The following is a 25,405-nucleotide window of genomic DNA, read 5'->3' as shown; positions in this document are numbered from 1 at the left end:
ACTTTTATTATATGCTAAATTAAATTTAACAACAAGATGATATTTAGTACTGTTTTTTATACTATGCATGAGATGAGACAAAGACCGTAGTTTCAAAGCAACAGATGCTGAGATCTAACTTTTTGTCCATAGCTTGGGTCAAAATCCTCAAACACTTGGTCCCTCATTTCCCATAATGCAATTCAGCAGTATCTTTTTTTCAGACACTCCCTAGTAATTGTTCATATCACTAAAACTCGACATCCCCAGTTTATATAGCAGGCTTGAAACTATATCAGCCAAACTGAAACAACATCATCAGTATTATTTTTTTTTTTAAATTCAGAATTTTCCTTTCCAGCCACAGAACACATCACAACATTTTTCACAGGCTCAATGAAACTCATTCAGATGAGCAAACTGAATGGGACATGTTAAAACGTTGAAATGCCCCTTTAAAGTCAATATAAGCAACATTGAATTGATACAAAACAAAGCCACAGTTTTTTCTTAATTTCTCAGAAATTAAACCCTGATGGGACATCCTCACTACATGAATCACTCTGTCTGTGTGTGTGTGTGTGTGTGTGTGTGTGTGTGTGTGTGTGTGTGTGTGTGTGTCTATAAACACAGCAGAGCGTTCGTGTATGTGAACAGTCATGACTAAGCAGTTTTGGCGGGTGGCGATGAGAGAAGCCCATTGTTGAGCCATGTTAACCCGGTGCTCGGCCTTGTGTCCGCAGCTCTCCAGACTGAAGCAGGAGCTGGCCCAGGTGAAGCAGGAGCTGCAGTATAAGGAAATGGGAGTGGAGACCCTGCAGGAGTGAGTGTTCCTCTGCCTCTGTGTCCCAGGCCCACCCTTTCCTCCCACGGCCACCCTTCTCCTTCCTACTACACTCGGCCCCTGCTGCTCCCCACCCAGCGGCCTTTTTCCTTTTTTATTCTCTCCTCTATCTTTTATTAACCCAAACTCTCTTTCTCAGTTCCCTCTCTCTTTTTGCTTTCCACACATCTCCTTGTGTTCATACAAACTATTTGTGTGGTTTAGAAACATGTTTCACATGTACAGGTACAGTTTAATTACATTATTAGACATTATTTTAGTGCATCTACATGGTAAATGGTGAGATTCCAAAGATGTGAGAAAATTAGATTTTAAAAGAATAATCTCTAGCTTGTGTTTTATAAGTAGTTTTCCATTTTCTTTCAGTTTATTTTGGTATTTAAACACAGACACATAGTGTCTTTTGTGCTGGAAACGTTTCTGAGCAGCTCCAAATTTCATGTTAGAATTAGAAGCTCCACCTCTCGCAGGGGAAAAAAAAGAAGAGAGAGCGTTAGAGAAAAGGCAAATGGAGGGAGTTTTTGATGGAAAAGGGGACTCCACCTCAGGAAGAGGATGCACCAGTGGAGTGCAGGGAGCCAAGGCTCAGCCTGGAGAGGAAGTTGCTCCATGGAGAGGGGAGGGGAGGGGAGGTGTGGGCCCGAGAGCAAGTTTCAAAAACACAGAGATATCTGGCAGCAAATTCCTTTGCACTTCCTGAGTCCTGGCAAAGAGTCCCTTATCTCTTAGATAATACACAACTCGAGTGATTCCCAGAATAGCCAGGAGAATACACAGCTTGCAGAAAACATGGGCGCATCCTCCCCTTGAGTGTTTTTTCTTCTTCTTTTATGTGCGTGTATACGTACTTGCATGTCTGTTTGTGCCTTTGTTTGCCGGTGTGTGCGCGTCCTATTGTTTCTTCTGGGATGGCTTTTGCCCAGCAGGGGTTGAAGCCAGGAGGGGACCCTACGGCTGTTGTTTTTCCAATCTCAGCTGTTGTCAGCAATAAAGCTAATTGTTCTCCGTGCTCATGTCGCATCAGATAAAGCAAACTAACGTAGAACTGCCCCCCTCCCTTAATCGTCACTACTCCCCTGAAAGAATTCAGGAGTTGGAGTTCGGTGTTTATCTCTTTTGGACAAAAATCTTTTCGGCTCATCTGTGATAATCATCTCAAATTTTCAAATGCTACACTTGTTTATTTAACTCCGTATCAGTATCCAACATCTGAACTGGTGTTGTTTTTGACTTAATCAACCTAAACCTGTTGCTTGTTAAGAAAATGTTTGCATGTTTGCTTCTTTACAGTATATACACAGGGTGGGGGGTTCAGTACAGGCAGGCACTGAGGGGTGGGTAGTCCCTTTTTTTTTTTTTTTTTTTGCTAAGCATATAAACTCCCAGGCAGTGCCAATGGGGTGGGGGGAACAAAGCAGAGCTTGTTTTGGGAGGAAGAGGCAGGGTCGGGTGGATGAACAGTACCTGCTGTTGAAGGAGAGTGAAGGAAGCGGGCTGCGGTGAGAGCGGGGGCCACGTGCCAGGCCCAGTGATGGAGGAGGCACCATGCCGCACTCCCTCCTGCTCCCTGACCAACAGACCGACCGATCCCCCCTCCTCATACCCACACTCAAGAGTAAAACACCAGTCACTTCAAAGCAGGAGAGCAGATTGGTCATGTTCATCATAAGTTCTGTTTTTGTTAATCTACAGAACGATTCATGAAATAGTCCCTCAACATATCTTAGTTTTTCGATTGGGTCTTGACTCTTTTAGGTGAGATTTCTCCTCCAAAGCAGAAGTTTAAAGACTAAAACTTTATGTAAGCATGTGGAAACAGAGATTAGTATTTTCATTGGCGTGTCACATGTAGTGTTATTATTTCATAACTGACCACATGCCCACCCTTTTAAATGAGTGAATAATGATGTGTAATGATGCTCATCAGGCACATTTTAGCTTTCAGATGTCGTGACTAAGTAGACTTTTTGTTTTGTTTTTTATGCAACAGAATCTTTTATTGCTGAGAAAAGTAACAAGGATTTGGATTATGTGATAAACATTTTATCACGTGCATAAAAAACGAACTGAACCTCATGTCATATTAATATAATTCAAAGATTTTTAAAGGTAGACTCGTAAAGACCTGCTCAGACTGTTTCTAAACGTACCAGACAGATAGGAATGTTTGGATGTGAGAAATAACGCATTTCAATAACCACTGATAATTTGTCTGCATGCCCATAGATTAAATTAAACATGTAAACATTGTGAAACACTGTGAGAAAGACGAGACAACTCGATGACGACATCTTAACGCGTGCGTTTGTGTCACAGGATCGACAGGAAGATGTCCTGCAGTCAGACGAATTACAAGCTGGACGAGGCTCAGGCCATCTTCAACGAGCTGCGGAGCATCAAGAAGGCCATCAGCACAGGCGAGAAGGAGAGGCAGGACCTCATCCAGGTAAAGATTCCCTCCACATCCTGCTATCTGTGCTTCGCTTCTGAAATGATCGTTGTTGGGACATTCTTTGCTGACCTCTAGTGTCTGTTGGCCTCTACTGTCTGATCTGCTGCTTCTCATCATTGTCTCTTAATAAAACACATTTCCAGACATGTGAATCACAGACCACATCAGTGATTTTGTCAGCAAAGCAAAGAAATGTAACTTGAGTAAGGAGTGTGTTATGAATAATAGATGGTGATTCAGTCAGATTGTTGGGCCACATTTTCAGAGGCATTTCCTGGACATGTCACAGTCTATTTATGAACACATAAGGAAGCCAAATGACACTCTTAAGATGTTATAATGGTGTCGAAATGAGGAACAGGAGAAGTCTTTTAAACTGATCAATTTAGCAATTTTTTTTAATCTTTAAATCACATAATTGTACAGCTGACTCCTTTGTCAGTAATCACTTCTCGTCCCACAGAGCCTGGCTAAGCTGACGGTGAACTTCCAAAGCAGCTTGTCTATCGGCGACCCGGCCGGCGAGGTGGCGAACAGCACTGGAACCGCGGGTGACTCCTGCAATCTGCAGCAGTACTGTGACACTGGCTGTCAGACTGACATCATGGGAGAGGTGGGTGACGCTGCTACTCCTCCCTGTCTCCCCCGAAAACATTGGTTTCCACTCTGTGAGGTCGAGACGTGAGGCGTGTTGTACTCATTCTCTGAGTCATATATGTTCAGTTTAGGGCTGCAACTCGCAGTTATCGACATTGTCGTTTTACCTGTTAATAATTTTTTTGATTAATCGCTCAGTTGTTTGGTGCGGGAGATGTCACCATTGTTGTCAACAACGACGATCCGTGTTTTCCAAATCCTGAGAAGATGTCCTCAAATGTCACAATGCAAAAATAATCAGTTCAGTGTCATAGAGGAGTGAAGAAACCAGAACATGTTCACATTTAAAGAAGAATTTTGACTTTTTTTCTTAGAAAATTACATCGATTAATTTAACAGTTGGAAACTAATTGAGTAATCGATGAACTGTCGAAGCTCTAATTCAGTGTGACTCACATGTCTTCATGTAAACATCCATAATTGCTTTTCTGGAATGCTCCTTTTAACTAAAGAACTTGCCTGAGAGTCATCACATTTTTAAGTTTACTTCAGCATCAGATTAATCCAATGCTAGCTGTCTGAACATCTACGGGGGACATTGCAGACAGAACATGTATACAATAGCTAATTCGTCATACTTGTAATGGGTACTTTTCCATAAGTTGATGAATAAAACTAGGCTAAAAATACAGGTCTTGAGTTGAGCCCTGCCCTGAAAGTGATGTCAGCTGCCACAATGATGACTACATCAGTTGCAGGAAGCTCCCTACACTCCCCTCATACGTCTGTAATGACTATCCTGTAAGCCATGTCTCAACCACTATTTGTGATGTAAATTGCTGTGATTCAAAGACAAGTTAAATCTTTCCATGTTTTCTTTTTTTTGTTTTTTCAGTATGGTTCCCAAGATTCCTCGCATTTGGTGGACAAAGTAAAAGTCAACTGGCAATATGAGGAAGCCAAGAAAAAGTAAGAGTGCCTGCTTGTTGTGTTGTTTATCAGCCATAGTACTATGACACACCGGCATGCAGCACTGACTCACAGGCCTTGTCAGCCCCCTCTCGTTCCTCGGGGCCTGCTCGTAGTCCAGTGGGAGGGCGTGTTATGAATAGTATTTGCGCCCGGTGGCCGTGGCTGCTGAGCGATGTCTGGCCAGCGGAATGAGCTGGGTGGTCACATTCTTCCCTGGCCACGCTGCTGCTGACTGTGTGCTGCCTTTGTGTGCGCAGCCAGATAGAACGCTGCCCACCGCCTGCCTCGGTGTCCACCCTGCTCCTCCGCAAGGTGGTTTAATATACACACTGTTTGGTTAAATATATCCCAGCTGACCCTATAGTGCAGGAGAAATTATACGCTGGCAAAAATCAACATTGAAAGAAGCCTGAGCGTCTGTTAATTTTGATGAGGAGAGTTTATAAACTCAGTACAGTTATGACATGAAGTTTGAATGATTGACACTCTCCTGGTTGGACAGTGTGTGTTCCAGCTGTGGTGATAGCTGCAGCAGCAAGAGTGGCTGTGTTATTACGCTGGCTTCATGCACACTTTTTTTTTTTTTTAATAAGATTCAAGAGCCCTGACATCAAGAAGGGAGGGAGAGAGAATGAGTGAGAGGAAACTTGCATGCTCTGTCACTGAGTCACCCTGTCTGAAATCCAGCATACATAAACACAGTCATTTCATCAGAGGAGAGAGAGGACTCGCTCCCTCAGATCCCACTTAACCCCGTCTGGATAAATGTGTGGCTGACACACACCTGTAAGACCACTGGCTGATGCAGCAGTAATGGCTCAGCTAAAAAATGACTACCCTGAATGCTGTCATTATAGTCGCCGCATCGAATATCTGCTTGGCTCAGATTATGTGGTCTTATGTTGAGCTGATTCTGCCATATTGCTGTAAACACTTGTGCAGAGTACACAGAGGCTGCACTTAACACTGCAGCTCATATTAACTCCGCAAACACTCAAACAAATATTGTTTATGTTAAGTCGTCAACGTATTTTTATTTAAGTGTTGCAACATAATTCCACCGAAAAATAGTATGTCCTGTGCACAGTCTTCGTCTTGAGATAGGTCTTGGTGATCGAAACGTGGCCTTTTATTTTTATCTTTTTAATAAGTCAATGCAGACAAAAATGTGTGCGGCGAATACTATATTTTTTTGTTGGACTTTCTTGGGGGGATTTGATTCTGTGCACCATTGAAGTTTTGCCTTCAACTCATCTTATTTTTTATGCGGCAGGCATTAGTGTGTTCTTATTAGGCGTTGGACAAAAAGACATGATATAACTTTGTGATTCTTTGACTTGTGAAACAAATCGTGGATCTGCTATCGCCGTGTTGGTGCCAAAACATTATAATTAATGTCTGTACGCATCTGGAGCAAGCTGTTCTGCTTCACTGAGATCAGTGTCAGAATCAGGAGACCAGGATTATATCCCGTATCCCATTTCAAATATATTGTTATGCTACTTACTTATTATCCGACTCAAATGGAATCTGCAGAATTTATTTTCTTTTCTTGACAGTTTATAGCGGTGATCCAGAATGAAAATCTGCTCAGTTCAGCAGTCTGTTTCGTTACTTGTAAAGTGGTAGACAGCATTCACAAAGATTCAAGGTTCAACAAAGATTATTACTGAGCAAAGAAAAGCAAACATGCTGTATTAAAACAACCAGAAATTATCTTGGACATGTTGAAATACATATTTTGTTCCTCAACAGTAAACTAACAGTAAGTTATGGAACACCGACACGGTGATATCAGATTGTGGATGTAACCTATAGTGATGATACATTGTTGGATTTACGACGAGGGAAATGTGTATTTCCATTATCCAGACTTTAAAACAAATCTTGGGCTTCAGACTTAAGATTTGGTTGTTTTTCTTTAGCCTACATATTGTTGTACATACAGATTCATACAGTTCTATGAGAGGAAATATGTTGTAATGGAATTAATTAATAAAGTAAACAATGAGTTCCTACTTTGAATATTAATTTTACCTTGTCAGAGGTGTTTGTAGTACTTCACGGTTCATCACGCCTTTGTGACAATAAAAAAACAAGACACTGTGCATATGTTGAAAATGATGGATGATTTTGTGAAGTGTGTGATGTGAGCTGAGAGAGAGGGCTGTGATGAGAACGAGGTTGATAATGTTTCTGTTTTTTGTCCTCTCAGGGTGCAGAGTATACAGCACCAGCTAGCACAGCTGGACAGTGAGAGCTGGTCGGGGCGGGCCGAGGCGGACCGCGACCGGGACTTCATGCAGCTTCTGCGCGAGAAGGAGGCCCTCCTGCAGGAGATCATCCTGGTCAGCAAGCAGCAGCACTCTGCAGAGACGCTACTGCAGCTGGAGGAGGAGCGATCCAGGTTGGAGGAGGAGGTGCAAAGGGCCCACAGCTCCCAGAGTCAGGGAGCCAATCAGAGGTGAGAGAGATGTCAGGGTTTAGGATTTTAGCACCTGCACACTGGACTTCTATAACACATTTTGTACTGTTTTTTTTAATGTTATGAGGGTCATGTCTAACAACATAAATCTGTTTTAGAACTAAGATGCATGAAAAAAAATACATAAATAAATAATTAGCCACACACATACACGCTGCTTTCATGTTTGTGCAAGTTTAAACTTGGCGATAACACAGTAAGAGTCATGAGATCGATATCGCTCACAATCAAATGCCCTTTAAATGAATTGCTGCTCTTGATTTTTTTAGACTTTGATTATTGAGCTATACAGAACAAACAATCCCTTGTCAAAAATATTGCAGGCTGAAAACATCAGCATCACATTTATTGCATGTTAGTACACTGACAGACGGCCAAATGATGCCTCCATGACACGTGACAGGGGCTTGTTTGTTACTGACATGGTCGTCCTGGTCAGTCAGACGGAGATCTCCTCTCTCCATCATCTCCTCCACCACACACAGCTTCATAATGTTTCTGACATGTGTGCAGCTTGAATATAGAAACCAGTTGGTTTCTTTTTTTATATCACATGGATTAATCATTGCATGCACATGTTCTATGTATTCAGTCACCGTGCTATATTGATACGATGTAACCACAGTCCATGTGACTCCAAGCAGATTCTTCTTCTTTTTCTTTTTTCTTCTCTTTTTCTTTTTTCTCTCAATTTTTCTGTTTTTCTTCTGCTCCTTTTTCTTCTTTTTATTTTTCTTTCATCTTTTTGTTCCTTTTTTTCTTTCCTCTTCCTTTTCTTCTTCTTTCTTTTTTTGTCTCTTTCTTTTTTTCTTTTCTTTTTTTCTCCCCTTCTTTGTCTGCTCCTTCAGGTTTTGAGTATCCGATTTAGTAACACTGGAAATCACTCAGATGTTATATATAGATTGATATGATTTCTGACTGCTGTTCATGTAATGACATTTGGTTAAATCATAGTTTATTATGTTTACTATGATTTATTTCTTGCATTGTTAAAACAGTGCAATGCAAAGTTTGACAAACTTATCAAAATTCTGATGAAGTGAAAATGACTCTATTTTATGTAACATGTGTCATTGTGTGTTCACTGAGTTATCTGTTAGTCTTAGTGTCATGCTCGTGTGATTGGAGGGGTGATAAAGCTGCCATCATAGCTCAGCTAATCCTTTAAAATGAATGGTGTGCTTTCTGATGTGGACCTGCTGTCTGCTGGATTTTACAATGGAATAAAGACACAAGACGGATATGATTATTTTTAGCGTAGACCAGACATATTTCTCTGCAATATAACCCTTCCCTAAAATGACTCAGACGTCATTTAACTGAATAAACTTAATTGAACAACTTCTGCATTTCATGTCAGGATCCTGCAGCAGGAGAAGAGGAATGTTCTGCTCAGGCAGCTGGAGGAGGCGACACGAATCACCACCTACCTTCACTCCCAGCTGAAGAGGTGCAGCACACACTCACTTTAAAATCTTTCCATTTAGGGATTGCCCAATATGGTTTCCTCAGGGCTGACACGCATACAGTTTATTAGTAATCAAGGAGACTGATTCACATTTGCAGGAAAAAAAAAATCAAATTTTGATGTTGAAATTTAGCACAGTTTTGAAGCACTTAACTTGTATTTACATTTTTGCCCCGATATTCTTCAGGCTGGTAACTGGTCTAGCCCTGTTGTAGTTGTTCCTCCCTCTCTCACTCGTGTCTGTCCTCTGTGTCTCCAGCCTGTCGGCCAGTTCTCTGACAGTGTCGTCCAGCAGCAGCCGTGGCTCTCTCGCCTCTAGTCGGGGCTCGCTGGCGTCCAGCCGAGGCTCCCTCAGCTCCATCAGTTTCAGTGACATTTATGGCGTCCCGCAATATGAGCGCCACGACGGGGCTGGGGAGCCGCTCGACCCCCACCTGCGCTACCTGCTGCAACCTGAGACACTGTCCAGAGACTGCTCCATGTATACTCCTGATCCCCTGACCCAGAGCAAAACCAAACGCTCCCACGACACCCCGCAGTCCCTGGCCTCCCTGTCCTCCCGATCCTCGCTCTCCTCCCTGTCGCCACCCAGCTCTCCCATGGACACACCCTACCACTCCGCCCCTCAGGACTGCCCTCTCACCCAGATGACGGAGGAGTACATGGAGCAGGCGGGTCGTGGCCTGTTAGAGGGGCTGCGGGCGCAGTCTCAAACCCTGTCACACAGCGCCATGTTGAGTGGTGAGGACGCGTTGAGCCCAGCCGCTGTGCATCAACTGGACGGCAAGAGTCACAGAGAGAGCGGGGCTCAGGGGGCTTTCACCTCCACAGGCAAGTGTAAAACATCTGACCCTCCTCCCAAACAATGCAGAGTACCCGATATCTAACTTGGTGTGTTTACCTCCATAGGAGTGACTCTGAGGGGAAACAGTGGCAACAGGAGTGGCCGAAGAGCTCGGAGAGTGTCTGCAGGCGTGTCGGAGGATGCTCTGGCAACTGACAGCGGTGTGTTCGAGGCCTGGGGCAGAAGGTGAGAGGAGGTCCACGGTCACATGATCATCCAGCTAGCTGTCTGAAGCAACTGCGCCTCCTAGTGACAGAGGAGGCAACTGCACAACCCAAAATGCATGCTATGTGTTTTGGAAATTATATCATCTTTTTCAAGGCGGATTAGGTGCCATGCAAGCAAAGAAATCAACCTTTTAAATCTTAGAAATTAAGAAATGTCATCTTGTCATGTGTAAAAATCACATTCACACATAAATTACTTAAAATAGCCAAAAGCTGTTAGCAAGTCCACAAATATGTCATGTGACATCGCCGGACAATCTTCATTTTGTCTCCAGTGAAAGAAGAACCACGTTAGTTATTCACTGTGTTGTCGTTCCTCCAACAGGGCGGAGGAGTCTGACGAGATGTCCTACATGAAAGAGCTAACCTCTGTGAGCGAGCCCACCCAGATCCAGCTGGGACTTCTGTGAGTAAACTATTCCTGTACACTGTCTGAGGGTGGTCTGGTTATTCTCTGTCCAACTTCATATTCTACTTTCTTCATTACAGATGGGAGTCCAGTTCTCAGTCTCTTCGGCTACATCTGCTACAGCTCAAGAATTTGAACAGATCCACTGTGAGAGACGGCTATAAAGTGTGAGTACGATTAAAGCAACGGTGTGACATTTTTGTCAGTGTGTTTATTTGGCTTTTTGTTTAGAGTTATTTTAGCAAAATGTAATAAAGAGCAGCAACAACATCCCCGCTTTACAGTGCTGCAATTTGTAAACCACATGATGTAAGAAATACTTGACTATTGGAACATACCTACATTAAGTATAGACAACCTCACTGTTTACTCAGATAAATACATACACGATAAAGCTGTCCCTTCTTAGGAACTTTGTACTCATATGAAGGAATGAGGACAACTGTGCGGCTTATTTTTATTACGTTTGGTGTACATGGACAGTATGTTTATAGCATCAGTATATGATGTTTGACATGAAGTTTGAATTGATGATGATCATTTTGCTAAATCTCCAAAATCACGGCTAAATAGTTGTTGTTTTTAATTCATCGAGATCTCATGCTGTTGTGTTCATGTGCAGGTACGTGAAGGTGCACTTGATTCCACTGGACGCCGGCAGGGCCTGTGTGTTTTACTGTTGTACAGCGTTGGAGCCACAGTCCCAAATGAGCTTCAACGAAGGCTTCTGCATTCCTGTCCCTACAAACGCCCTGGCGGTGTGTGCTCTGCAGCTGTCCGTCTGCTCGCTGGGACCTCAGGCTCAGGAGGAGCTACTGGTGGGTCTGAAAGGCTGAGATGACAATGAGTCATACAGCAGCACTGATCTTGATTTTTTTTTAAAATAATACTCAGGCTTTGTTTGACAGGTTGGACATCACTGATCTGCCATTAGCTAAATTAAAACACTGAATGTTCTGTGTGTTCGTGCAGGGTACAGCCCAGGTGAGCCTTGCAGACTGTGAGGGAAGTGCCGAGATGGTTTACCACTGGCTGCGAGTGCAGATGTTGAGCGGGACTGAGTTGCCCAGGCCTGAACACAAGAGCCTTAGCCACCGCAGACACCACGACAGCCAGGAGGACGAGCACAGGCCCAGAGCCATGGTAAACATGCATACATGCATGCATTTTTGTCCTGAAAATAAAACCAGTGGCCAGTTTAACAGAAAATGATGATGGCATCTGCCTCAGGGATATGGAGAGAAGCATGACAGGAGGTGGAAAATGGTTGACTATGTGCTTTACAGATTTAGAAATACATACAGCTCATTAACATGAAATGGGAAAGGTAAATGTCTTAACTAAAAATACAATGACGATGTTATAGTGACGTTCATAAAGATTGTTGATTATTGGAAAAATGTACTGTGTGATGCTCCTTTTGTAGGGAAAAATAATGCATGTCATCAGTGTGAATCAGCAGCAAGATAAAGAATATTGTGTTTTCTAAGAACAGACCCAAGTGGGAACAAAAAACCTAGGAGCTAAAATAAAGTGTTTGTTTAGAAAACAGTTGTTTTCAACTGCTTTTGCCTGTGAACCCCTTAAAATGAAGGCATGCTTCTTTCTGACCCCACCTCATCCAGCCCACTGCCCAAAGTTTCAGAAGTCTCGCTCCTGATCGGTTCTTGCAGCCTGCTATAAATTTCTTGAAGCTGGCAACAGCAAGTCCAAGATATCAGATTAAGAGTCTTTGCTGCAAAGCTACCTTTGGTGTTAACTAGCTTGATGTAGTTATCAATACCATGATGCAGTCAACTTAATGATGTATAGATGTGAATTAAAACACAATGCAACCTGTACTGTCATGTACAGTATGATTTTATATTTTATGGATAAATTATATGGAATAATTAACACAGTAATGATTTAATACATGGTTAACACAAGCACCAACAAATAGACCAGTCTCTGTGGATCGTAACAGTAAGCTGACCAGCTGATCCCAGCACTGTGGAGGAGAACTGATCTTACCAGTGTCACTGTTTAAATAGCAGTGTTTGTTTGTTGAGTGTTGCTGTAGAATATCTCTCGCTGTCTTCAAGCTCTCGGTTCTTCCTGCTGCACGTGACAGTATAGAACTGGGGAGATATTTGCTGAAATGTAGGTGCAAAGTGATCACAAGCAGCAGATGTCCAGTTGTTCAGAGACAGTGACGGTTTCATTTGATAGATTTTTCTTTACTGTTGCTTTTATCAACTTGTGACTGCTTGGACAAGAATGACATGCGGAGGGTTTGGCTGTTTGCTTGCTTGTAGCGAGGTGGGAGATATTATGCACCTGAGTCAGGCCTTGGGAAAAATTCATCACATACCTTCTAGCTGGCACAGTACTAATGAAACAAGCAATCCTGTGACATTACTAGGAAGAAATACGTAGATTGTCTCATTAAATGCATTGATGTGTAAATCCTGCCTGCCTTGCCTTTGGGAGAAGTCTTGTTGATACTGTTGTTGAGTAGTTTGTAGCCTACAGTGTGCAGGTGTGCAGCTCGTAAAAGTATATGATTGACAAGAATGTGTCTCACGAGCCAAATGAGCCTTCACACTGTCAGAGCAGGGAGGAGGAATGTTGACAGTGTATCTGATTTTTTTCTGTGACATTACAGGACACTGTGTGCACTCTGCTGTCACGCACCACCAACACCACCAACACTTCCCATCTGGAGGAGCGTGAAGGAGAGCTGGAGCTGCAGAGGCTGGAGAAGAAGGACGAGCCGGGCGAGGCGGCATCTGAGAGGTGTGGTGTTTCTATGTTTTTTTTCTCGAACCAAGTTCTGTCATGTCGTGTACACAGTCACTTGTTTTTCCTTCAGCATGTGTGTTCATGTGACATGGGTGTACTTTGCAGGAGTTGGCAGGCAGAGTCTGTGGACAGCGGCTGCAGCAACAGCACAGCGTTCACAGCCGCCTGCTCAGAGGGGCTGTGTGCAGAGGGCATCTGCATCACCACCGGAGGGCGCTGTGAGCAGACGACCAGCAAACTCTCCACGATGAAGGTGAAGTCCGCAGCGGTGACGGTGTGGAGCTGCATATCCACTGACACTTAAACACCGCACTCCAGCACCCATAATTCTATACTGTTTGATATGCCAAAAACATTAAACACAGTATGCCAAAAATACAAGAACGTATTACGGCATCTGGTCCCATCGTAGTCCGCATGCTTATCTCTTAGTGCTGATCCACAGTTCTCCTCTGTGTAGCTGCAGATACGACACATCACCTGAAAGATGACAGCTCATTGGCTGCAATCCAAATCGCGTGATTTTTCTTCTTACACTTTTTTCCTCAAAACCTGGAGCTTTGCATAGTACTGTGTGAAAAACTCCAGACTGCCAAACTCAATAGTCTTGTCTATTTTAGCCGAGACATGCGCGCTGTTCTCTGAAAAAACACACATGAAAATGAGCTGTAGACATTCATATCGACATCAGACTGTCAAACTATCTGTAGAACATGTCACAGACATGAAGAGAATACACACAGGAGAAGGGCTTTGTCTTTTTTCCTGTGCAGCTCTGTCCCCCTGCCACTTCCTCAATCTTTCAACAGAGGTTAAGGAAAATAACATCGTCGTATTTACTGATCACAGATCCCTGTAAACAGATTGGGCAGACAGGCACTACGCTGTGGACACACACCACACGAGTGAGCAGCAGCAGCTCAGCAATGAAGCTGAGCTGAGCTGCCACGCACTTAACAAACAAAACCCCATCATGTAAAGGCTCAGGGTTCATTTGTTTGTAATTTTACAACACCAGGGTTCTTTAACAAAACTACTTTAAATTCCCTGTATGTTATGTGAGGGGGAAAAAAACTATTTTATACACCTGAGTGGGGAGAAATAATTAAGCGGTCTCACTGCCTGAGGATATTTTTGTATTTCTTGTCAGATGGCTGCAGTGTGAAGAAGACTGTGGCTGGTTCGGTGTTGTCTTTTAGTAACCGTCACCGATGTCACTGATGCTCTTCAGATCCGTAGCAGTGATGTTCTGGGCGGTTTTAACCACCCGCTGAAGGGCCGTCCTGTCCCGGGCTGGCACAAAACATGCCAGTTTGTTGTCATATTGTCACATAAAGGAAATAATGAGAAAATCAAAGGATACAGAAAGTTAATTTAAGGTGCGCGTGACTTGTTATCGCAGGTGGAGAAGGCCACCATGACGGAGGGCGTGTTCCCGGAGCTGGTGCGAGTCCGGCCCAAAGAGAGGGGAGGTCGCTGGGGTCACGCCTCGCCATTCATGCGCGGCAGCACCATCGTTCGCTCTCAGACCTTCTCTCCCGGCGCTCGGAGTCAGTATGTCTGCCGGGTGAGTTTGTCCATACAGAATTACTACTTTTCAAACATTTGCACAGCTCAGCTGTTGACTCACATTTACGACTCAGTTCTAACTTCTGTCTCCATTTAATCGTTCAGTTATATCGCAGCGACAGTGACAGCTCAACTCTACCAAAGAAATCTCCCTTCGTCAGGAACACCTTGGAAAGAAGAACATTGCGGTATAAACAGGTACAGTCACATAATAACGTCTCTGGTGTTCACAGGTAACAGTGTTAAGTATGTAGTTTCTGAGGGTGTGTGTGTGTGTGTGTGTGAGCAGCAGTCGTACCGCTCCTCCCTTGCCGAGCAGCCGACACGTACCTCCCTGGACCTGGAGCTGGATCTCCAGGCCTGCAGGACGCGTCAGAGGCAGCTGATGGAGGAGCTGAGCGCACTGAGGGAGCTGAAGCTGCGACTGGAGGAACCGCAGGCCAGGGAGGACCCGGAGCTCCCCCACTGGGCCCTGAGGGACGAGCGCTTCCGCTGCCTGCTCAGAGAGGCCCAGAGACAGGTTGGACTGGAAGCACAGCACCAAAGTTACTGTTCAAACCACGTGGCAGTGGGCCTCGGCCAGCAGCAGCCGCTGACTCTTCCTCGTTTTGTTGTGCTACAGGCCAGCCAAAGCAAGCAGGAGCAACGTCAGGAGGAGGCGGCAGAGAGGAGGCTGAGGAAGGCTTCCAAAGAGGTTCTGCAGATGAGGGGGCAGAGCCAGAAGGAGCCCCTGCCGGTGCAGACGTTCAGGTTGGGATTGTACTGACTCCTGGTCAGCTGTCACACTGTTACTCCACTGTGTCTGTATCACTTTTTCATCATTTAATTTCCCCTTTTCTTCAGAAAGTCCTTCCAATAATCAGACCAAAGTTTCATCTTTTCAAAATCAAACTATTTATCCAGCTGCGGTGCCGAACACATTTGTTGTAATCTAAAGTAATATTTCTAGGCGCCATATCGTAGGCAACATACGACGATCTGGATGACTGAGAACCTTCCATCAACATGCCACAGTAATATTGTTATCACATGGCAGCTTTAAGATGAGGCATTCATTGATTCTGCCGCGACACACCTCGGCACGGCAAAGCTGACAGCTCCTCGTCTGATCTTGGCTGATTGGCTGGGCTTGCTGTAACAGTTATTATTCATGGCTGCAGATGTTAGCTTCAGGTGAGAGTGGCTGACACGATTAGTAATTGTTGTGAGGCAGAATTCTTGTCCATCTCAGCAAGTTCATAAAATCAGACACGTCTCGAGATGTTGAGTTATTTTTATCACTCTCGGGTGATCTCTGCCTCCCTGCGACGTATCTCCTCCATAAGTAACGTTTATCCTTATGTCAGCTCACAATTCAAAGCATGGGAGCAGAACTCTGCATTACACTGTGTCTCTGCATCGATGCAATTATCTTCCACGTGTACGTACTTGTATGTTCGTCGGTCCCATTCTTGTGAACTTTATCTCAACAATGCCTGGAGGGAATGTCTTCAGATTTGGAACAAATGTTTACTCAATGATCAATGATGAACTGATTAGATGCTGCAGGCAGAGTTCAAAGATCCCTGTGACCTCAACAATTAATTTGATAATTACAACAAAATCTCACATAAATGTCTGATAGGATAAAATGATGACGTTTTATATCCAGAAGGTAAAAAAAACTTTAGTGTGATATCAGAATAGTCTGCAAAACATGTTTTGACTGTTACCCATCGTCATGGCTCAGGACGAGCAGCTGCCAGAGGCAAACCACTGCATTGTGGTCATTGTCTTAAATATAAGAGGTTCACACTTTTAAAAACCTTTTTTCCAGATTATTTCTTCGTCCCACATGAGGCTGATTTTCAGGGAATTAGAGTGAATTTGATATAAAAACAATATGTATGTAAGAGAAATACAAAATACTATTTGGCATATACCTCGAGGATTTTAATCGTAAAATGTCTTTTTTTTATATTTAATTCTGTCTTCAAATCTAAAACTATACCTTAAAAAATCCACAGAGAATTGTGTTGATGAAGTCCATCTGGGACATTTTCTGTTTACCACTGTTGATGAACATGCTTTTATTTTGCAAAGTCGATCAGAATGTGTGTGTAAACATGTTTTCTTTTCTCTTCCTGCAGAGAGAAGATGGCTTTTTTTACTAGACCAAGGTTCAACATACCTCCTTTGCCAGCTGACGATGTATGAGAACTTGCCTCTGTATTATTATTATTATTATTATTATTATTATTATGTGACTAAACATGAAGTATTTGTCAAATTTTCTGAGCTCATGAAGTACAAAGTTTTTTCAAACAAGGATGTGGGCAGGATGACACGCAGATCATGTTGAAGATTAGAAGGTTTCACATTTTCAGAAGCGTTTGTGCGGCTATTATAAACATGAACACAATAGACACACACACACACTCAGTTATCGACAACAGCACGGCCGTTCATCTCCTCTCGGGGGAAGACGTCTCTCATGAGGAAACATTATCTCTCTATTCCTGTATGAGTTACAGATCCTGTTGTTTGTGCTTACAAAAGGCTGGAAGACGGGAACAAAAGTCGGTTTGGACAAATTCACTGTACTGTAACTTATTTTATAGTACTTTTCCTTGAAGGAAATTAAAAGAAACGCTTCCTGCTTTTTAAGTGTATTTTGTAGCTTTGAACAAATAGCACTTCAATGTTTTTACATACGGTTAAATGGAACTGTCTGATTTTGTTTTCTGTTACCTAATTCTTAAGAGTTATTTACATAAAATGTCACTTTGTAATCCACTTTTATTACAGATGTCATTGTCCTTTTGTTGTTATGTTATTAAAATTAATATTATTTCATGTACTTTTCAATATATGGATGAATATATGACACATTATTCAGATTTTTTTTTTTATGATGTCTGTATGAACATCTGCAGTGTTACCTCTTGTGAAGATAAAACCATTAAACCACATCGCGGCGCTCGGCTTTTTAATCGGTTACCTTCCAGATGCAGCTAATAAGCAGGACTTGCTGAACTGAACACACCGTATTCTGCAAACACAAACGTTTTCTTTAAGTGTGTCATGGTGTTACATGTGATTTCTCTCAAACCGCGAACAGGCAGCAATGACCCATTTGAGTCTGAAGTCGTCGATTCTTAAGAAGCCGTACCACACAGCAGGCAGGCAGCTGTGTCAGCTACTCATCTTGATACGACATCCTGTTTGAGCCTTTCCACACAAGAAGCTAGAAAGTCACTCAAACGCAGCAGTGAGGGCAGAACTGTAATTAATAGAAGAAAAAAGTGCAAAGACCTCCACATTCTCATGCCTCATTCCCAAACAGAAAAATGCAGCCTGCTGTTTGAAAGCATGCCTGCAGCCCTGCAGGCAAACAAGTCCCAGGTCTCTGCTTGCCTTCATTAACTGTCATGTCAGAGTAGGGACACGTCTTATCTAACCTGCAAACACACTGTGCACTTCTACACTTCTATTATTACAACCCAGATTATAGAAAAATAGGCCAGTGTGTGACATGCAAATAAAAACAGAATGCAGCTATTTGCAAACAGACTGTTTACTGACAACAGGTATTGTAGTATTATCTTTTATACCATCATGTGTTTGATAAAGTGGTGAAACTCGCTCCCATCTTTGCACTGACGGTCGTCCCTTTCATAATCATGAAATCATGATAATCATGAGACTATGACTCTGTTACCGATGAAACCAGTTCACCTGTAAAATGTATTTTTAAGCAATCCACACGTTTCCCAGTCTTTTGAAGCTCCTGTCCCAACTTAAGTGTTGCTGGCATCAGAACTGATTGAGTGTATACTTGCAAAAATCGATTAAGTTGGTGACCGACAGAGCAAAAACATTTCCAAAAGAAATTAAATTCGACATCAAAAGACTTCCACTGGAGAGCCTGAGTGAAAGGTTTTTAGACGTCTTTTCAACATTTACTAGTGATGACCAAGTGAAATCCTTACAGGGTTCAAAATGTACATTTTTATGTTGTACTTTTAGATATCTAACTTTTTTATGACGGCCAAATTTTAATCCATGCAGCAAAATCTACTGGGTGACCTCAGCATGCATTTTACCAGGTCAGCTACTCATCTTGTTTATTAACTTCCATGTTTTGTTTATTAAAGGTTGGAATAACAGCCGACACCAAGAATCACAGATCACCAAACAGACAAAAAAAACCCTGTAAGGATTTCATGTTCATCATTAGCGATCGTTGAAATGATGCTGAAAGAACTTTGATTCTGGCTCTCCAGTCATTGAATTGACGTCTTTTGGATGTTTTTGCTCAGTTAGAGGGTAAAACATTAAATATCTTTGTTTCACACACTGCCCTAACATTTTTAAAAATGTTTTTGATGATTTCAGAGCAGAAACAAACATAAAAATGCCTGTAAAATCAATTTGCATCTCTGTTTTTGACTTTTCTGTCATAGAAAATTGCAAGTGATCAGCTAAAACGCCTAGTAACGTATTATTCACATAACTTAGTTGTTCTCGGTTGGTTTCAGTGGTTTTATTTGTTTCAGTTTGCAGTGTAAACCAACTTGGAGACACCGTTAAAGCTAATTCAGGTCACCTTTTGGTTCACATCACAGCTGCTCGACTGGTAATCCACTGGCTTGCAGTAAAAGACCTCAAATGTCCAAAAAAACAATGTGACCCCCCCAGAAGTATTCAGAAAGTCCAACACTTTAAAAACACCTTTTTTTTTTTAATGAGAAAAAAACATTTCAAATAATGCTGATAATATCTGCCATGTGTCATTAGAAAGCAGAGTAAATTCTGTTGTAGTTTGCTCGTCAAACTACAACAGCGACTCCCTCCAGCCGGCCGGCTGTTTGCATCAGAATGACGCCACGATGACAAAGAACATGGCTGCCAGGTAGGACGTGTCTGTGTTTGCTTCTCATAAATTAAATGTCTTGCGGGTCATTCTGCAAATATACAGTCATCAGACTACTCATACGAGTACAAATATGATCAATCTCTCTTTTTACAACCAGAGGTGTTCAAATTCGGGGAACCGTAGATGTTAAATTGTGTTGACAAAGACCTGCATGTCCTTATCGGGCTGTAAAGGTGATTAATGTGCAGCAGTAGCAGCAGTAAACATCAGGTGGAATACAGAGAGGTTAACGCGTGCGGTGTGATGCACGTTCACAAGCTGCTGGTCCTTCTTTTGACTTCAACACTGGCACTTTGTCGGTGCAGTTAGAGGAATTCATAACACTCTTTTTACACTGTTTATCCCAGGAGAAACGTTCATGCAGCACCTTAAAATGTAAATTGATGTAAAGGAAAACATCCGGCTCACATACTGTATGTCCATATGATCAGTAGTTCTCCAGTTTTTTTTTTTCAAACATTCCAGTCCAGTGTGTGTCTTCAGGGTGGAGGTCTCTATATGGGAATAGAAACGATGGTCGGTAGCGGGCCGATTGGAGGCGGATTGTACTTCTCGACCCTCATCAGTCGCCGCAGGATGTCGTCCCGGTCGCGCGGCCAGCTGTAGACGTGTGTGTTTTGAAGCCAGTTGGGGACGTGACACTGTGAACACATGAAGAGAACGAGTAATCAGACTGTAGAGATTCATTAGAGATTAGAGGTAGAGCACGAGTTGATGTGGCTTCATAACAGTATACAGATGTAGAGAAACAGCAGAAGCAGCAAACTAACATGGACAGTCGTAAAACTTACCTTTCTGGCCCCGGGGAACACGATGGGAATGAACCTGAAATTCTTGCTTCCATTCTGGATGAACTCATTCTGGAGCTACATGACACACAGGAAAAGAAAAACACATTGAAATAATAAAAAAGTTCAACATTAGGTGGATATTGGAGTCGTTTGGAGAAGCTGTGAACCTGTTTGTGTATGTAGACGGTGTTGAAGGTCCTCTCGTCGTTCTCCAGGCCAACAGGGGAGGCTGTCACCGTCTCATAGTACTTGGGACTGATGATGATGATGATCAGATACTCTTTCTGGATGAGGGGACAACATAAACATGACCGCTTATCAATCCTGTTTACGCTCTATTATTAAACATCTCTATACAATACATTCAGTCTTGCATAGAGATGAAAGCTCAGAATGGGGCAGATCTTTATATCAAAAGTATTTTGAGGCTACTTTCTTGTTTTTATCCATTTTTATAAACTTAGAAATGTCAGATTTTCACCTCGCTGAGGTACCGTTCCATGAAGTCTATCTTGCTTATACTCCTGAACTGCTGCTCAAAGATGTCAATCTGAAACAAAGAAAGACATCAGTTAGAAAGTTTACCCAAACAAATTACACCCCAACTGCCCTACAAAACCAAAACACAGTAATACATATTTACTACATATGTATTTAAGACCAAAATCTGATTTGGTTTGATGTCTAACAAAATGTATGCCATGGAAATTAAACATGCAGTTACAGCTAAAAACCAAAACAAATGTGGGCGGGATTGCTAAAAAAAAATCCGAAAAGGTGGAATATTCTAGTTGAAAACAGTAACACAATAACAATGGAACTAAAGCTGTCAGTTTTTAAGTTATGGCCTTTATGTACACCAATGTAAAGCATGTTAAGCATACTGACCAGCTGACACCGGCCCGTCCCTGTCTAAAGCACCTGTGCTAACGTTAACACCAACACAGTAACTGAGCCAACAAGCAGGTGATATGCTGACACCTGTTTGTTTTGAGTTTGAATTTGGTAAGTGGCCAATTCTTACATATTGCATCTTTAAAGCTAGCCAGAGGTAACCACAGCAAGCCTTAATTTAAGACTGTTAATGACAATTTGTTCATCAAACTAACATCTTGGGAATTAGGTTGGTTGTGCGGCATTGTAGCAGAAGCTAAAGCCAGTCATGGAAATTAAAAACAGATACTTATATTAACGTTAGTTTAGCAGATTAGCTGACAGATCTGTTTTTGACTGAAATTTACAATTTGGTGTGAAATGAATGTGTTACATTAATTGGTGAAAATAGGTTTATTATATAAGTTAATATTTATCATTTTATATAAGCAGAGAGAAGTATTTTTTAACTGATACTGATACCAAAGGTTCATGTGAAAAATGTCAAAAAAGTCCAAACAGACAAAGATTTTAAGAAATCCTCCATACTCTGTTTATCTGTTACAGTTTTACCCTTTTATCTCAACTTGTGCCAAAACATAACGAAAACCAGTACATACATGCGTATCAAAGCCATTGTGTCGCAGCAGAGCAACGAAGTTGATGATCTCATTGACGTGCTTGTCATTGTCGGCTTCATATGTGACAAACACTCTTCCTGTATTCAAGAGCAGTAAATCAATAATGAAAGCAGTGCACAGCAGCTCGGTGATTAAATACTCTGATAATAATGATCTGATAATCTGCAGACCTGCCGGTCAACACTTACTCTGCTCCAGTGAGAGTGGTATGCTACAAGGAGGGTTCTTGTCTTTGGCTGGAGTGTTGAGGTCACTGCGAGAAGTAAAAAGTTCATTTTCAATCACAGTTCAAAAACATACAACATGAGTTAAGAGGCTGAAATGTGTCCAGCAACTCACATTTGTGTGTAACCAGCTCCAGGAAGTCTGCAGTCAACTGGAACTAAAGCAGTAAAGACAGAAGAAAGAAAAAAAATCCATTACAGGCTGACTGCCTTCTACTGTAAGAGCTATAATTAACTGCCCCTATCAACTAGTATGTGCCTGTGTTGGGGTGATAAACAGTTTCAGACTTACAGTATGGACCATAAGCTGGGTGGTACTGAGGCCAGGGGGGGTTGTTGGGCACAGGCCCCCTGTTGAAGGCGTCCGCAGGACACTGAGCACAGCAGGCAGCGCCCTTCGGCGAGCACGAGTACGGAGGCAACGTGTGGTGACACAAGTTGGCTGAAGGCGGGTTGGAGCACAGTGAAAACGGCTGCTCTAAACTGCTCATACTGGTGCTGTGTCCAGCAGGCAGGGACAGGGACTTGCACCCTGAAAGGCAGCTCTCTCCAGTACAGCTGGAGAAATCTTTGTGGCTCAGAGAGGACGGCAGGCTGTTGGGATACCCCGACCAGCTGCTGGCAAAGCTCGGGTGAAGCCAGGCTCCGTTTGCCTGGCTTGGGAACGGCGTGGGCTGGCTGTACCCGGCAGGCAAGCTGCGGGGAGGATGATACGAGAAGTAGCTCAGGCCAGGGTGATGGAAAGTGTGGTTGTGTTTGAATTCCTGCTCTCTGTCCGGCCTGTGTCGGCTGAGGGGGTCATCAGGGACGGTGGCGTGCTCTGGAGGAGCGTGGTGGCCAACGGGGTTAGTTGTGGAGTCCGGCTTGTGGACGACGCTGGCTTCTCGCTCCTCTGTACTCATGGTCTCATCGTCCTCCTCAGGCGTGTTCTGCTGGCTGTTGTGGTATCTGCTCAGCTGGCTGACGTGACTGCGGGTGAGAGAAACAACATTTATCAAGATGAATTAAGATGAGTATTTGTCTGTCTTCCTGAGTTTTGTAACATCTGTAGTAACAGTGTATTTGTTGTCATGGTTACCTATTCAGAGCTGAGACGATGGAAGTTGGCATCATCATTAGGCCTCCTCCTGACATCCATGTGTGACTAATGCAGCTGCACCTGAAATTCTGTAGAGGACATGAGTCAAAACAAAACTAGCCTGGCGAATTATCTGATTGAAAGTACAGCAGCTTCATTCTCTTTCTTTTGCATATTAACACATACCTAAGTTAACATTTAATAGATTCAGATGCAAATTTTGTATACCAGCCCACACTTCTGCTGGTGTCTTTTCGATTCAAATGAGAACTCATTTCAGTGTGTGACACAGTGTCTCCCACACAGGGGACTTTTCTCTGAATGTCTAGTGGTTCCTACTTAGGAGACTGATGAACTCACATGTGGGAATAAGGAAATGATGCCTCTCGCCGACAGAAAAAACAGACTCATGGTGGAAAACACAAAACCACAAAACTTCCAGATGATAAACATTTGTCTCTGGATTTCTGAGTAATGACACGTTTGATTCACAGCTGTGTGACCACTGTACTTTTACAGTGTCATCGATAAAATACACATTTCTCACCCACATTCTCAAAATCTTGTGGCCATTCACACCGTTTTGTTTGTTTGTTTGTTTGTTTCCTCTTTTAGTAAAGTTATGGGAAATAAAAAGTTAAATTATCTTACAGATGCCAGTTTAGATTTAAAATGTACTTCTATCAGGGTCACAGAAATGTTTTGTTTTTTTCATAACAGACTCTCTGCTCGGCTCAACAAACAACTTCTTCACATCTGTTTAGGTGGGTTTACCTTCCAACACGCACCTGATGGTTCCTGTAAATGTAAATACACACTCATTTAAAGCCTCTGTGGTCACACACACACGTTGTTGTGTGCACTTTCCACTGAACCTGACCCAGATACGTCTCCGGCTACCTTTTTATTTCGAGCTGACAGGTTAAAATTAAGAAAAAAAACAACCTTCCAGTCATTATCTGTAGGAACTGTTGAGATTAGCATAGCTGTTTTAATAAGCGTGAGTTTACCGATATTAAGCTAGTAGCATCTTTTCACGTCAGTTATCCCGAAGTTTGACGTTATTACCCTAAAAAAACCGTCTAAGATAATAAAGCGCACAGTAAACTAGTTGTATTAAAAGCGTTATAAACCGTCCACACAATCTTTAAACCAAAGGTTTGGGGGTTGTTTTGTTTTGTTTTGTTTTTTTGTCAAAGTACATGAAAATTAACAGGTTGTGCCAGTCAACTGTAATTACGTGACGTAACTTACCGTTGGTGCTTCAGGTTCACGAGCGCCCGGCAGGTAACTCCTCCGCGTTCAGTGATTAACGGTTAAAAGTGTATAAAAGTCACGAGAGCCGACCGAGAAACACATCGTCCACCCGAGACGGATGACAAATATTGACGCTCTCGATGGATTCGGTCGTAACTTCGCCGCTGAGCCGCACCGCCCCGCGGACAGACTCCACCTCCACCCGCCGTGTGTGTGTGTGTGTGGAGGGAGAGCAGCACGCGCGCACTGACGCAGGCACGTACACATATACACTTATACTTGTACATCTGAAGTTGTGGGGACCCTCAATGACGTAATGATCATCCTATCTAACATTTGGGGTGACTTCTTACAAAGTCTTCCATTTTTACTTTTTTTGTTGTAATGACTGACGTAATGTGTTACTTCTGCAAGAGTAATAAGTTACTGGGAAAAAAAAAAGAGCCACAAAAAAATGAGTTCCTGTTTTCATATTAACAGTTGTGCAACATATTGTACACTCCTACCCATCTGTAAATGTTGTATTGCACCATCGTTTTTATTATCAAGGCTGCGGAGTTGCTGTTTGTGGGCAGTAAAGATGGCTGCAAGGTGACGGTGGAGTGAATACATTCAAATTTACATGTACAGTTGGGCTTCACGCCATCTGGACTATGGACCTACTACTACTTCTACTGGACACAGCTCTCAAAGCAGAGTCATATTCATTCCAATGAAAGCTACCCAGTAGTGCATGAAGCCCAAATCACTCAATCTCCAGTCGAGGCTCTTCTGCATATCTTCCACATTGCCATCCCATAAAGCGTGTGGGGAGAAGTCTTTTTGGGCCCCACTGCATCATGTGACATTGTAATTGTGGGGTTGGCCCCTAGCAAAAAAACTGGTTTCAAAGCTTGCTGCGCTTCCTTTGGGGTTTGGTCTGAACAACGTAATCGACATGCCAGACAAGCCTAACAGGGGTGTTACCATATTATTTGGTAACTCTAAAATACT

At 42.8% G+C, this 25,405-nt stretch overlaps 2 protein-coding genes across 6 annotated transcripts in view; one reads left to right on the top strand and one right to left on the bottom strand.

Moving 5' to 3' along the window:
* Positions 1 to 17,581, top strand: part of wwc3 (WWC family member 3) — a 31,960-nt gene extending 14,379 nt beyond the window's left edge. For all 4 annotated transcript variants that reach the window (XM_037113923.1, XM_037113922.1, XM_037113921.1 and 1 more), the window contains 19 exons: positions 723 to 802; positions 3,140 to 3,269; positions 3,739 to 3,888; positions 4,768 to 4,841; positions 7,060 to 7,308; positions 8,690 to 8,779; positions 9,057 to 9,628; positions 9,707 to 9,827; positions 10,194 to 10,274; positions 10,358 to 10,444; positions 10,900 to 11,095; positions 11,250 to 11,420; positions 12,925 to 13,055; positions 13,167 to 13,314; positions 14,464 to 14,628; positions 14,736 to 14,828; positions 14,920 to 15,150; positions 15,253 to 15,380; positions 16,760 to 17,581. In XM_037113923.1, the coding sequence (XP_036969818.1) occupies positions 723 to 802; positions 3,140 to 3,269; positions 3,739 to 3,888; positions 4,768 to 4,841; positions 7,060 to 7,308; positions 8,690 to 8,779; positions 9,057 to 9,628; positions 9,707 to 9,827; positions 10,194 to 10,274; positions 10,358 to 10,444; positions 10,900 to 11,095; positions 11,250 to 11,420; positions 12,925 to 13,055; positions 13,167 to 13,314; positions 14,464 to 14,628; positions 14,736 to 14,828; positions 14,920 to 15,150; positions 15,253 to 15,380; positions 16,760 to 16,826 (2,964 nt within the window). In that variant the 3' untranslated portion in view covers positions 16,827 to 17,581. The remainder of the gene's footprint in view (positions 1 to 722; positions 803 to 3,139; positions 3,270 to 3,738; positions 3,889 to 4,767; positions 4,842 to 7,059; positions 7,309 to 8,689; positions 8,780 to 9,056; positions 9,629 to 9,706; positions 9,828 to 10,193; positions 10,275 to 10,357; positions 10,445 to 10,899; positions 11,096 to 11,249; positions 11,421 to 12,924; positions 13,056 to 13,166; positions 13,315 to 14,463; positions 14,629 to 14,735; positions 14,829 to 14,919; positions 15,151 to 15,252; positions 15,381 to 16,759) is intronic.
* Positions 17,582 to 19,332: 1,751 nt separating this feature from the next.
* traf3ip2l (TRAF3 interacting protein 2-like) lies at positions 19,333 to 24,644 on the bottom strand. 2 transcript variants are annotated; one of them, XM_037113931.1, is made up of 10 exons: positions 24,410 to 24,644; positions 23,156 to 23,244; positions 22,370 to 23,046; positions 22,193 to 22,235; positions 22,042 to 22,106; positions 21,833 to 21,930; positions 20,821 to 20,889; positions 20,507 to 20,623; positions 20,340 to 20,414; positions 19,333 to 20,189 (listed from the first exon to the last, which is right to left on the bottom strand). In XM_037113931.1, exons 2-10 carry the CDS (start codon positions 23,209 to 23,211, stop codon positions 20,043 to 20,045), a joined length of 1,347 nt encoding a protein of 448 aa, XP_036969826.1. In that variant the 5' UTR covers positions 23,212 to 23,244; positions 24,410 to 24,644; the 3' UTR covers positions 19,333 to 20,042. The 2 variants fall into 2 exon arrangements, with proteins under 2 accessions (XP_036969826.1, XP_036969825.1); XM_037113930.1 differs by lacking the exon at positions 24,410 to 24,644 and adding an exon at positions 23,930 to 24,310.
* Positions 24,645 to 25,405: the final 761 nt, after the last annotated feature.

The sequence above is a fragment of the Acanthopagrus latus genome, chromosome 11 (assembly GCF_904848185.1).
Source record: "Acanthopagrus latus isolate v.2019 chromosome 11, fAcaLat1.1, whole genome shotgun sequence".
Taxonomy (NCBI): domain Eukaryota; kingdom Metazoa; phylum Chordata; class Actinopteri; order Spariformes; family Sparidae; genus Acanthopagrus; species Acanthopagrus latus.
Note: the sequence above shows the minus strand (reverse complement) of the source record. Positions and strands in the feature narration are given on the sequence as shown.